The sequence below is a fragment of the Brachyhypopomus gauderio genome, chromosome 15 (assembly GCF_052324685.1).
Source record: "Brachyhypopomus gauderio isolate BG-103 chromosome 15, BGAUD_0.2, whole genome shotgun sequence".
NCBI classification, from domain to species: Eukaryota; Metazoa; Chordata; class Actinopteri; order Gymnotiformes; family Hypopomidae; genus Brachyhypopomus; species Brachyhypopomus gauderio.
The window spans coordinates 3,000,097-3,013,746 of record NC_135225.1 but is presented as its reverse complement, the minus strand read 5'-3'; the positions used below and the strand labels follow the sequence as shown (position 1 = coordinate 3,013,746).

Genomic DNA, 13,650 nt, shown 5'->3' with positions numbered 1-13,650 from the left:
TGGATCAGTGCCAGTATAAATTTCCCAATAATCACAGTAATCTTATACTGTCTGAGCCCCCTTGGTATCAAGAGGCAGCAGCATTGTAGTGTAAATGAAATGACATCATGGTCTGTAATGTTCCTCTCCTAGTATAGCTACATAATTATGAATTTGGAAACCTTTTTTAACAAATTGCTTAGATGGATTACACTTTCCATAAATGAATCTTGAAATGTAGCTTGATACATTGAAAAGTGATGGTGGGGAATCCACTGGTCCCTGTCGGTGCCACTCTGTGAAATAAATGTACGAAGCTTTGCTTTGTGGAGTGTTCTGTTAAGACATGTTTCAGGATGACAGCGGGAGGTATTAATGCCATGTATCCCTTGTAGCTTGTAGACATCTTGCAATAACCTAAACAGCAAGTTTGCACCCTGATTTCCTGAGGGAGACCCACCCTCATTAACAGATGTTTGAGATTATTAGATACCTGCCTGGCTTTGCTGTTATGTAAATGTAAAAAGCTTCAGGGTAGTTACAATGTGTTTTGTTGCCCATAATTCCTGGTGAGACCTAAAACACGCACACTGTACAGGTATATGGTAAAACAAACATCATCACTTTGAATTAAAACAGTTCCTGTCAACATAGTTTTGTTTCCTGATGGTATTCCCCTCTCTGATGGTGACAGTTAAACTTCCCAAGCATTTCATGGTTGCGTTCAAGTTTCCTGGTTAGGTAGCATTTTTCTGTATCTCTTTGTTGTCAAGCAATGAAAGAATGTGTTTATTCAAAGGTTTTTTGGTTGTTTGTTCAGCTACCGCTAGTGGGCAGCAGGGGGCTGCCTGACATCTGGGTCCCTCGTTTGGTTTTCATGGTGTTCAAGGTGTAAAAATGCAGATGAAATCCTGACCGAATGTGACTAGATAAGTCACACTGTATGATAAACTCTTTCTAGCAATAAACCACAGTGTAAGAAAAGTACGATATTCTGATTTTGTCATCCGTATACAACTGGACACGTTCATCCGGACACGTTTTTTATACATATAATTTTTTATACTTCAGCCTCAACAAGTGAATACTTCATAACTTTAATACCGATATTTAGTATAACGACTGAAACCGGCCCGATCGCATAACAATGGAGCCAAGCGCCTGCACGATGTTTCTGAATTCGACATGTCGTGCCTGTCTTTGCGCTCCTTACGTAACTTAGATCTTACGTTACGCAGATCTGAGCGGTCGTCTCGTGTAACACTGGATAAGTGAGTATGTTACGCCACAACGTCAACTCACTATATAACTTAAGTATTCATTCCGAAGTTGATAATATTGCTCGGTCGGTTGACACAGCCGTTAGCATTACGTTCTCGTCCCCTGTAAAATGAAACGGCCCAGCTGTTAAGTTTTAATACAGTAGCGAGTATCTGACCATCTTGGCCCAAGAGCTCAAGGTGATTGTGGATGGCCATCTATAACTGAAGAGTTCTAACAATGTGCTTTATCACAGTGATAAAGATACTTGTAGCTTTTTTGTGTTGGGTAACTAATATTGCGTAATTGAGGTATATATAGAGGTATTATAAAGCGTTTTAAAGCTATATATAACGTATAAAAGGACCGAGGTATGGTAAAGCAGGTTAAACAAGTTGTATACAAAGTGCAGAGGTGCACTATCATAAAAGGACATTTAGACAATTGAACTGCGTGTATTTCTGCACTAATGTGTTCAGTGTACTCTGTTTTAATGTTGCTTGTATTTATTTTTAAATGATCTTGCTCTAAAAAGCTATTTTCCATGTCCTTTTACAGTTGTACTTTTAACAGGAACAAAACCCCAATGGCCTTTGTTCAACTACGGCTCCATTGTTTGCCTCTGTTGATGGGCAGAGGGGAATTAATTCCTCTTTGCACTAATGCCCTTGGCACAAGAGTCCATAACTTAAGAGCCATGGCACTGCGCCCTCATCTACAGTTAAGCCTGATCTCAGATAATAAACCTCAAATTCTAACAAATAAATTGATCCCAAAGAAGAAGGCCCTTGAGTTCTTAAGTTACAAACCATGCCACAGGTCAGCAGGGTCCCCTACTTGTATGAGTGCTGACAGCGTCAGACCATTTTCAACACACCAGCCCTCAACTGGGAAGAGTCACAGTGGGGAGTCTGCTGTGCGTGGGTCCAAAGGTATTGCTCCAGTGAGCGCTCGAGTCCTTACTGCACATGTTAGTGTAGCAGTGTTATCTAGCAGCTCGGTGTGGCACACAATGACACTGCATTAAGGCATGTATGGGGTGCAGCCCTCTGTTGTCAGTAAAGAGTCAGAAATCTGATTCTTGGCAGTTAATCAAGTGCTAACTTGAGAAACATCCTAGATTACACCATGTTTTTCCTCTCCATCATCTCCAGATCTGTTGAAATACTAAATTGCGTACTCTATTTTGTCTCACTGCAGCCTCGTCTGCTGTCCTGGAGCGTGACACCCTGGCTATGGGCGTGTGGTCTCTGGGCCTCGGGGCTGTAGGCGCTGCCATTGCAGGCATCATTCTGGCAAACACTGATTTCTTCCTGCCAAAGTCTGAGCACGCTAACATGGAGTACCTGGACGATGCGCTCCTCAAAACCACTACAGGAGGTAAGTGGGAGTTTACCTTCATTCATGTGCCACACGATATATGGGTTTATTCTTGAATAAGCCTTTTTTCATTGGTTTATTCATGAACAAATCCTGTTTGTGAGAAAGGGGGGGGGCTTTAGGTTTTGTCAGAGGGTGATAAATTTCACTGTGGTGCATTTAGATGAGAAGACATTTAAAGCTGGATCATTGTGGGGCGAGTCTGGAGCCGTGATCATGGCTGTACGACGTCCCGGATGATTTTTGTGCAGAGAGGTAATCGTAACACTTTCTCCTACACTTCAGCTTAGTGGACGGGCATTTGTCTTATTGCTGGTGCCCCTGTGTCTACGCAGGAGGCGTCTGAGCTGTCCTCTCTGAAACCCCAGCTGGACGAGCTCGGGGTTCCTCTGTATGCTGTGGTCAAAGAGAGCATCGGTACGGAGGTCGAAGATTTCAGACCCTACTTTGCTGGGGACGTCTTTGTGGATGAGAAGGTCAGAGGCTCACTAACAGTAGAACACTTGGAATTCATGTTGTTCTAGTCGTTTCTACAGATATGTAGAAATGCTGCACTACGTCTTACATTTTGCAGAGAGATGCTTTTCAGGGATTGAAAGAAAAACGTATGTTCATGAGACTTTCTGTGTGCAGCTGGCGTTCTATGGGCCACGCCAGAGGCAAATGGGGTTCCTTGGCTTCACTCGTCTGGGAGTTTGGCAGAACTTCGTGAGAGCTTGGAGCGCAGGTTTCCAGGGCAACATGAATGGGGAGGGCTTCATCCTCGGTGGAGTATTTGTCATTGGATCTGGCAAGCAGGTGACTTTGAAGGGGCACATTTAAATATATTTGCATATTAAATTATATTTAAATTTAATACAGCTATCCAACAAAAGGCTTACGTTATTAACTTGTCAGTTAATCATGCAGGCTCAATTTTTTTAATAAACTCGTCTCTCACACTCAAAGTAATTTTTACAGTAGCCTTAAAGGAATGGTTCAGTAAAAAATCGAATGCACACAATTCTTCTGGACATTTTCTTCTTTTAGTTTTATATTGGAGCTCAATGGTGCCAACACCTAATGATAATGTCATCTGGAATGGGTTCTCTGAAGATGATTACATACCCATTTCATAACATTTCTGTGCGAAGAATAGTGATTCCATTTGTACAAGAAAGCCGCCCTCTATGGTTACAACTACTAGATATGTATATACATTTTTACAGGAAACTGTAAGTCATAATTACCAGTATTTCTTGTCCCACCAGATGGTTCCACAGTTTTACTCTAACCCAACGTGGATTGAGAAAACCTGTGGAACTGTGTGACGTGAGCCTGAGGACGGTTGAGAAACACGGTTTTGAAACATATCGGTATATCTGACGTTACTGAAACGCTGCATAGTTGCGAGGCATGTGAACATATGGTAGTGTGTTTATGGAAATTATTCTTGGTAAGAAATTTCATAGTTATTTTAGTTTCACAGAATGCATCAGACTCCACACGTTTCAGACGACTGGCTACCTTTGAGATAACCAAAAAATTGTGTATATTAGATATTTACTTGAACCATTCCCTCTAATATTTATTTTTGGGTTAAGTTGGGACTAACCAATGTAAAACTTCAGGGTTCATTCTGTAGATGTTAATGTTTAATATTCTGTTTTTTAGGGTGTTCTTCTTGAGCATCGGGAGAAGGAATTTGGAGACAAAGTCAGCACTGAGTCTGTTTTGGAGGCCGCAAAAAAAATAGTGGTGGATAAATAGATCAAATTTAGATTGTTATATAGGCATGTTAAGATTTTAAAAAAGTAATCAGTTTTAATTGCATTGTCTGCTGATATTTAAGTATAAAACATAATGACTCGCAAAAAGTTCCACACTGCACCTCTTTTTTGTTAACATAATGCTGTGAATATGAAGGAATGCTCAGGTTGTCCTGAAATCTTGACGTCAAGGAATAATCTCAATAATCTTGGGGCCTCAAGTATAAAGTAGGTGTTTGCCATTGTATTATCATCCATATGATCCATAGTTCTGTTGTGTGTTGTGCAGTGGTGTTTGCACTTCATAAACTGCTGTTGTAGTGCTGTTCTTCACTCTGTCGGGATGTATTGTATCTCCGCTCCCAAGCCGGTGGTTTGGCTTGTGTGTGTTTTAATGACAGTCTAACTCGAAACTCACCAGTGAGCGAGCAGACTTGATGCTTTGACACACACTTTCCTGTTCACCAGGTTTTGGTTAGTGGACAGTCAAAGGTTTAGAAACAGATGGAGTGTGCCATCTACAATAAAGTGCGAGTTACTGAAATATGATTTTCTGAGAGCTCTTAATATTTCATGGTTAGTGGTTGAAATAGAGCAAGATCTTGAACATCTCTTAATGAGGTTGCAGTGTATCGCTGCAGAGAAAGGCTGGTCTACCCAGGTTCATTTTGATAACTGTAATAAACAAGTTTGACCATCTCACCATGTAATTCTTTCTGGTCAGTCAAGTTAATTAATTTTATGTTTAATAATTTCAAGTTGTGACTGTGTAACGCAGAATGAGAATCTGCAGTATATTACCAGCAGGAAATTCTTAAATCTGAACTACATGGACACTGGAAGTACACCAAGTGTCTTCTCAGTGATCACAGCTCATATCAGTGAATGGTGCATGTCCATCCCTAGCACCTGGTTTGATTTGGTAAAGGACATATCCTAAAGCAGACCATCAAAATGAGCCCATGTGTTATAGTTTTATACTTTTATTATGTTATCCTAAATAAATTCATGACAAAATACAAAATGCACAAGAGACATGGTGTAGTAACGTTACAATACCTGAAAAACAGATGTATACCTTAAGAACAGGAGCACTTTCATCTTTGCCATGTTAATGGTTTTTAAGAAACACTGTTCACGCTGGTCTAGACGTCATGTGCTCTTTGGCCTGTGCTCGCGTCATACATTCATCATCAGAACAAAGCACCTAGTGTCTGAGGAGCAGACCTCAAGTTTGGATATTTCATGTCATGATTTCATTTCATTTAGATCCAAAACCTTGTTATTATCCAGTTCACTACATTTGTGTTGAAATGGCAGCTATAAAGGTTTACAGAAACGAGACCATCACAGCCCACAGCAATGGCAACACAAACGCAGGTTTAAAGTGGAGGGTTTAAAATAACTTCTACTATTGAGCATCTAACATTGTTTTGCCTCAAGTTCCCACTTAGTTATATTGAAATCCAAAGTGTATAGAATTTTAATAATATTTGGGTAAACTGGAAAGGGTTAAATATATTTGCTACTTTTATGAGACATGCAAATTAAGAAGAAATTATGTTAACTGGTTAAAATACCTTTGACACTGAATATAATAAAAACTAAGCATTCCCTTACATTTACGTGAGATCAGAAAAAAACTGGGAAGAAAAATTTAGTCTCACGTATTGTGGCCAATTTATTGTCTGGTTTCTGCATGTCGTTTTAATGTGCAGGAATAGAAGACCCCCCTCTGAGCTTTTCTGATCACACCACCTTTTTTATAGAAGGAAGGGATGAGCTATTTATTAGGGCAGTCATGGCCTGGTGGTTAGTGAACTGGTCTTGGGACCGGAAGGTCGTGGGTTCGATTCCCAGACCTGAGGCCATGACTGAGGTGCCCTTGAGCAAGGCACCTAACCCCAACTGCTCCCCGGGCGCCGGGCTAGGGCTGCCCACCGCTCTGGGCATGTGTGATCCACAGCCCCCTAGTAATCACTAGTGTGTGTGTTCTGACATGTCAGACCAGACCTGACCCTTAACCGTCAATTGCTCACTTGTATAAAAATGCAAGTCGCTCTGGCTAAGGGCGTCTGCCAAATGCTGTAAATGTAAATATTAAGTTCTCGTTTAGGTGATTGAGAGGCAGAGTCCCTGTAGGAGACCTAACGGCCTACGTTATGGTAGTGATGTTTGACAAAACCGTATTCATGGTTCAGTAAGACCCAAGTCAACATATGTAGGAGATTCTGCAGGAGTGTTTCAGTACCTGCTCCTCTAAAACACTCCCGTGTCAAAATTGTTGCACTGTTCCCACATCTGACATTTCATAACAATGACACCCAGTTAATCTATTAAACTGGTCTGTGCTTTCCCATTTAGAACATTCATGAGTAAAGGAATCTACACACCTATTATGTATTTAATATGAATCTGAGATTAACATACCTGAATATTAATTTTTTTTAAAAAGGTTATGTTTGCATAATATACACAACAACTGGCAAACTACTACTGCCGAACTGGTCAAAAAGAGCACAACAGGTTTCTTTTAAACCCCTTCATCAAAAGCCATAGACCTATAGTGTTTCAAGTGGTAAGGCAAAAAGAAACAGTGCGTGATATATTTAAATCATCCACAGAAACAGCTGAGAAAAACACACTGCTACTTCACAATACTCAGTGAAACACATTTGATCACATATGCTCAAACTATAATGAGGTTGTTAGATGCAGTTAAAATGAAATCCACATGACCGATTTGCTGCCAAGTCCATATTGGTACAATACAACATTTTTCCACTGAAGAAAAAAAAAATTCTTTGCATCCATTACTGCTCATGTCAGCACTAAAGGACAAGCCGGCCTACGCAGGAGCACACAGGGCAAGTCAAAGATGGACGGATATATCAACAGATATACACTTCAACATAGGACAAGCAGCCATTTATGTTTTATACACCAAAGAAAAGTACAATAAGCACCCCCCCTCCCGGCAGGAAACACGACTAGTTCTTAATGGTAGTAAATAAGTGTGTTACAGTGACATTTGACATCACTGTGGTCCTTAGAGTGGTTCACCAATCACGGGTTCTTCTTATTGCACTGTTCACGAGAGAACTCTTAACTTGTTATGTGACTGACTATAAAATGTTAAAAAATAAAAATACTTTTAATATTTATGTTTTTACGCAAGGTAATCAGGTCACAAATCTTACACTCAAGGAAATATCAGCATAGGTATCATAGACATCATTTAACCACTATACCAACACAAGTTTTTCAATGGTAACATTACACCCACTACTTACAATCAGTTTGGAATTAAATATATTTTCACGGAGATTAACTTTTTGATAGGGCAAAATCCACATAAGGCTTGAACACAGAGGCTGACGATACATCAGGCATCAGCACGATGGACCCATGAGTGACCTAGTTAACAGCATCTACTTACTGTCCCCACTGGAGTGTAGAAAGTTAATGAGAGACCCCTAGAGGTTCAGTGCACTATACTGCCCTCTACAGGGCTGTGTGCGATGTGCTTGTTTACAGTGGTCAATGCTCGGTCAAAGTTGACTCCATGAACTGTTTTTTGTTTGGAGAGTAGATCTAGCAGAAAGAATGGACAGATGCTTGGCCATGAAATAATACACAGCTCAAATATTCTTCCATATAGAAAATAAATATTGATAAATACAATTCAGATGTATAAACTATTTGAGACAGTGCAAGTGCATAGGAAAGCATTGTGCTCTATATACACATACGGGTTAATATCCATCAGAGCAGCAATAAGATCAACAAACCCTTGTCCCCATAAACCATAAACCCCACAGTACCAGAACACACTAGGCAGACCTGTGCTACTACATGTCGTAGAGAAATATTCGCTCAAGATTGCATATCAACGTGAGGGAAGGCAGGTGTGAGAGAAAACATGAAGCAAAGCAAAAAACAAACAAACAAACAAACAATACCCCAGATGCAGTTGCTTTAAATACGAAACAACAACAAAAATCAAGAAAATAAATATATTTACCCTTCAAATTGTGCCCACTAACAACCATTTGAGCAGAACACCTGACTCTGGGCTGGGAGAGGCCCCTACAGGCCCTTGTTGAAGTAAACGGTGGTGGTGTGAGGACTCTTCTGACGTATGTTCTCCTGCAGCTCGGGTTCCAGACTGCTCACCTTCATGGAGCTGCAGGCACATTAAAGCAACAGAGACCTCCATCATCACAGCAGCAGCAACGATCTACGACCCAACACGGACGACCGTTTGGAGAAACGGAGCAGAGACCAGCACTGCAACTAGCACTCACCTCTTCTGTGGGAAGAGGGCACAGCACAGCGGAGTGGCGAACACCAGGCTAGGAGAGGAGGCACACCCAGAACCTCCCGTTAGCTGCCGTCAGGAAAGGTGTATATGGTAGAGTGCTGGAAGAGGGAGGAACAACTCACCATAACCCCACGAGGCTGACCTGCACCGGAGCGTTGAGCACCGGGAAACGCTGAGGGGAAGAGGAGGGAGAGAAAAGACCCAAACATCTCAGCATCTTTAACACAGAGAGCCTCCGCAGAGCTAACTACAGAAAGACCAGCAGGACCTTCAAGGCTTGCAGCTTTACCTTCATGAAGGCCTTCTTCTCCAGGGCGTTCATTATAACAGGGGGAATGGCTGCAGAAGGAATAACACACAGTTTGTTTCAGACATTTTATGTATGCATTTAAATGTAATTAATTTAAAATCATAAGCCAGGACTTCAGAATACCAAAACTGGGATGGATAACCATCGTATTCCTGGAATGAAAAGTCAAGCAGTAGCATAACAGAATAACTACAAAATGTATGAAAAAGTTCTAAAAAATCAGCATCCGTTTTCAGAATGTGTAAGCAACTGCTGTGGCTCAAAAGTCAGAAGAAGGTCGGTCATGCTTTAAGAACCCCATCTGGATGGCACATAGCTTACTTCCCTATCCCCACTGAACCACCACGTTCAGACCCAACACTCACACCTGGCTCCAACACCCTTGTGCCCACCAAGTACGTGTTTATCATGAAGTGTGTGTTTATATATCTGGATATAGCATGTCAGCTTAAGACTGAAACTTAACAACCAGACCCTGGGTTGAATGAATCAATGAATGAATGAATGAATGAATGAATGTTCGACTTATATAGCGCCTTTCTATATACCCAAGGTCGCTTAACAACCGCTTAACGGGTTGTTCTGATGGTTACAGTAATCTCACCCATGGCTGGCACCGCCATGCCGATCCGAGACACCACCACCTGTACGATGGCCTGCTGGGCGGCGCTGGCCGACTCCCCCAGACGGTGGCCCTCCTCATCGGTGACGGGAATGCCATACTTCAGCTCTCTGGGGGGGCAGAACTGGGTGAAGCGGATCCTCCATACTACACCCACTCCTCCTCCATCATACACCCACTCCTCCTCCATACTACACCCACTCCTCCTCCATACTACACCCACTCCTCCTCCATACTACACCCACTCCTCCTCCATACTACACCCACTCCTCCTCCATACTACACCCACTCCTCCTCCATACTACACCCACTCCTCCTCCATACTACACCCACTCCTCCTCCATACTACACCCACTCCTCCTCCATACTAAACCCACTCCTCCTCCATACTACTGACCACTTTACTTTTAAAAATAATATATGATAGTGGAGAAAAACATTCTGTACTGAATTTTGTATAATGAATTTGTATACTGGTTATAATACAATAAATAAATACTATAAATACTTCATAATTGTGTATATTTCTTGTTCTCAAACACAGACAGACACAGACACACAGACACACACACCTCTGTCTCATGAAGGGAATGTTGATGCAGTTTGCTGCTGCCACTGCAGCGAAAGGAACGAAGCGGCCCATGATAGGAGGCAGGTGCTGGGGGCAAAGGTCAAGGTTCAAATGTGAAACAGAAGAGCCTACCACCTCTGCAATACAAACCAGACCCCCAGAACAGAACTTCCTCCTGGAACAGGCAGACCTTAGCTCTCTGTCAAGCTAAGGCGCCGTGTGTGTTTGAATCGATTCACTACACTTCAAGTGCCTTCCCAAAAAACCCACCAATGACCACTGGTGTTCATTCACACCTGCGCTACACATGCTACAATGGAACTAATGAGGGTAGAGAGAGTTTATTTAGATGTTTCAGTCGGCGAGTTTCTGAACTGACCTACTTGTGACACTGTAATACGGTGGCAACTATAGCAGCAGTGTATGTTCTCCCTATGAGAGACCTTTCCCGTCACCAGACTAAGTTCTGTCCGAGAAGTGAAGGCCAAAGAGGATTCTGACATATTCGATCTGGCAACTGTGTGTGCAAGGTACAAAAGACCCCCCACACCACCCACACCTTCTATATACACACATCTTGGAAATTTATATGGTACATTTTTCACAAACACAAGGGACTAGTCATTCTCAAAATAGTTTTCTGGAAATTTTAACACTCGAGATTTTCTAAACTTTGTTTTAACAACTTAAATGGAAGGTAATAAATAGTACAGAATGCAGCTTTCACATGTAACTAAAATAGGCAACAGTGGAATAACGTGGCCCAAATGAGGATGTCAGTGCAGTGTGATGTAGGAACTGGACATATAAAGATTACCTTGATGAGAGACTTGAGACCCAGAGCAGTAAGAACAGCTCCTGTGGTGGCACTGACGTACGCTGCTCCAAGCTGACTGCAACACACACACACACACACACACACACACACACACACACACACACACACACACACACACACTTTCACAGGAGGCCTAGAACTGTCACAGTTAAACTACAGAACTCACCACTCTCCATATTTAGCAGGAAATATGCTCAAACAAATAAATGTCTGGCTACATTACGCACCAAGTAAACAGGGCAATCATCTTACAGCATGCCAAGAAATATGAAATATGCAGTTACCTTAACAACTGGCAACTGTACAAACATTTACATTAAAAATAGCTGGCATGTTTGGTTTAATGGCTAAATATTTTCTACAACTACTTAAGTGGAGTAATAAAGCGATCAAATGGGCAGGAATGTTGTGTTAACACAAATGTGTTGCTTGTTGTGAGGCCTGCCTACTAAGACCTCCTGCTAGTGTTTCTAAGAGATCACAGCCTTCATACTTCATGGTGATCGGAGCATCTCCACTGCGGTTTGTGTAGTTGACGACGGCGTTGAAGGACTGGTTGACCCACTGCCAGAACACAACCGCTGGGGTTGTCCTGGATACGCAGGGAGGGAAAACAGTGTGTGTGCTCATTGATAATTGAAAATACACATGTTTAAGATACAATTATGTCCTTTCAAACATATATAACAACTCTAAATAATCTGTCAGCATAGGAAAAACAGAAAACACCAACTACAAAGAAATCCTTGCAAACTTTGTGAAGAACAAACTAACGGGTCCGTTTGTTCTTACAGTGGCCTGCCTGAGAAGTCTTTTCCACTGTGACTCATTCCTGCATGACTCACTGAAGCGAGCGGTTTTATTTCTTCCAGATCTCTGAGGACTTCCTGCATGTTCCCTCCCCAAACTGCATTTGTTTTAAGTTTAACCCACTCATTCACCATATTACATGTAGAATGAAAGAAAAAAAAACACCTCAAATCGCTAGCTGATGCAGCCATAACATATGGAACAAATTGACTATGCAGATGCAACGAGCTGAATGCGGAGTCCTCACCTGTAGAAGGTGAGCATGCAGCCCGTGATTGTCATGTTCATGGGCACCTGTGCAGACATTCGGCCGACCAGCAGCATTTTCTCTCCCGTGTCTGGGTGGAAGGCGGAGTCATAGATGTACTTGGCCCTCCATAACCGATCTTCTGTCAGTCCTGGTTCCACAATACCCTGCCTGCGCAGGACACACTGCTCACTACGTGCCAACATGTGGACCGATTCTAAATTCACACACTGCTCACGCAAATAACACGCGTTTCTGTACTAAATGCACAGGTACATTTTAATTATAATCAACAGGTTTCTAAATAAACTGTTCCAATGTCAAAAACGTCCAAAGGCTATTTCCAGTGAACCACCACAGACCTGTAATTCTGTACAATGACTCTGGCATCCTCCAGAACTTCACTGGACAGTAGCACGTTTCTTGGGTCGGTCACCATAAAGAAATGCTGGGCTCTGCCCATAAACGTGCTCTGGTCCCATCGTGGCTCCTTAATGTTGATGTTTAGGGGCAGATCTCCAGACATCTTCTACTCCAGGAAGAAAAGATGATGGTCACACTTACTAGCCTACTGATTCAGTAAATCTTTGTTTACACTCTCGAAACCAGTTAAATGGCTACAATGTCTACAGTAAAACGTGACACATTGGTGAGGTTATCTCACATAACCTCAGACATACATAGACTACATAACTATGGCTGTATGTAAGTGAGCAAATCTACAACACGCGACTGATGGAGCGATAGTGAAAATTCCTCCTGTGTGGCCACCCCACCCAGTCTGGAGTGGGACACTCATGTCATATGTGCAGAACATTAGCTGTCAATCATTACTAATGTCATATGAGCACATTAGTTAATCAGCTGTTAATCATTACTAATGTCATATGAACACAACATTATCTAATTAATCATTACTTCACCTTCAGTTTCGGAGAAACCCCCCCAAAATGTAACTAGCTAGCAGTGTGGCATGTTTCTAACGTTTAGTCTAATGTTTCTAACGCTAGTTGTCTACTCTAGCTCGCTTGGCTCGTCTCACGCTGATCCCACATATCTGGTTAGCCGCCTCAGTGTTAGCTGCCGTGTTAGCCGGCCGGCTAACCCAATGTGAGTAGTTTTAATGACATTAGCCCCCTAGCTAGCTAACGCCCCCTAACAGGTAACGGCTAAGCTAAGCTAAGCTAAGCTAGGTCAACTAGCCATCATAAACACCAACATCCTCGCCTCGGACCAACCGCACAAACAAACGTTTGTCAAGGGTCTAAATCTGCCAACGACATCTTGGAATATCCGAAAATTAACTGAAATTAACTGAAAATTAACTGAAAATAATTGAAAATTAACTGAAAATTAACTGACCTCCCCAAAGAAATGTTTCGCTCGTGCAACTTTCCGGCCGATCTAGCTTGAACGGTAAACGCTCGCGAGACGCACGCGCTTTAGCGTCGCTAGTTCCGCGAGCGCGTTTGAGTGAGAAGTGGTCGATGAGGACGCGCGAGCTCATTGGTCGGGCGGATGGGGTAGGGACGCTGTCGCGTCGGGATTGGTGCTTGCGTGA

General features: G+C 42.3%; 2 protein-coding genes across 7 annotated transcripts; one reads left to right on the top strand and one right to left on the bottom strand.

Moving 5' to 3' along the window:
- Positions 1-1,116: 1,116 nt before the first annotated feature.
- Positions 1,117-5,066, top strand: selenou1a (selenoprotein U 1a). 5 transcript variants are annotated; one of them, XM_076974008.1, is made up of 7 exons: positions 1,798-1,959; positions 2,059-2,171; positions 2,440-2,619; positions 2,783-2,874; positions 2,955-3,095; positions 3,253-3,417; positions 4,273-5,066. In XM_076974008.1, the coding sequence occupies exons 1-7, from the start codon at positions 1,826-1,828 to the stop codon at positions 4,366-4,368; spliced, it is 921 nt and encodes a 306-aa protein (XP_076830123.1). In that variant the 5' UTR covers positions 1,798-1,825; the 3' UTR covers positions 4,369-5,066. The 5 variants fall into 5 exon arrangements, with proteins under 5 accessions (XP_076830124.1, XP_076830125.1, XP_076830126.1 ...); XM_076974009.1 differs by lacking the exons at positions 1,798-1,959; positions 2,059-2,171 and adding an exon at positions 1,117-1,250; XM_076974010.1 differs by lacking the exons at positions 1,798-1,959; positions 2,059-2,171 and adding an exon at positions 1,207-1,254.
- A 1,687-nt stretch (positions 5,067-6,753) lies between these two features.
- On the bottom strand, positions 6,754-13,568 carry sfxn3 (sideroflexin 3). Of its 2 annotated transcripts, XR_013121218.1 has the most exons (12): positions 13,452-13,568; positions 12,452-12,618; positions 12,090-12,260; positions 11,526-11,624; positions 11,012-11,087; positions 10,196-10,281; positions 9,606-9,733; positions 8,981-9,030; positions 8,814-8,863; positions 8,675-8,722; positions 8,392-8,553; positions 6,754-7,961 (listed from the first exon to the last, which is right to left on the bottom strand). XR_013121218.1 is itself a non-coding variant. In XM_076974012.1 (11 exons), the coding sequence occupies exons 2-11, from the start codon at positions 12,613-12,615 to the stop codon at positions 8,457-8,459; spliced, it is 969 nt and encodes a 322-aa protein (XP_076830127.1). In that variant the 5' UTR covers positions 12,616-12,618; positions 13,452-13,568; the 3' UTR covers positions 6,754-8,456. The 2 variants fall into 2 exon arrangements, 1 of the variants encoding a protein (XP_076830127.1); XM_076974012.1 differs by having other exon boundaries at positions 6,754-8,553.
- Between the last annotated feature and the right edge of the window lie 82 nt (positions 13,569-13,650).

Bases quoted from the DNA above. Each gene is read 5' to 3' on its own strand.
- sfxn3 (XM_076974012.1), bottom strand. From the start codon at position 12,615: ATGTCTGGAGATCTGCCCCTAAACATCAACATTAAGGAGCCACGATGG. The intron at 11,088-11,525 runs GTATGAAGGCTG...TGTGTGTTGCAG, and splicing joins GATGCTCCGATCACCATGAA to TCAGCTTGGAGCAGCGTACG. The intron at 9,734-10,195 runs GTGTGTGTGTCT...CTGCCCCCCCAG, and splicing joins ATTCCCTTCATGAGACAGAG to AGAGCTGAAGTATGGCATTC.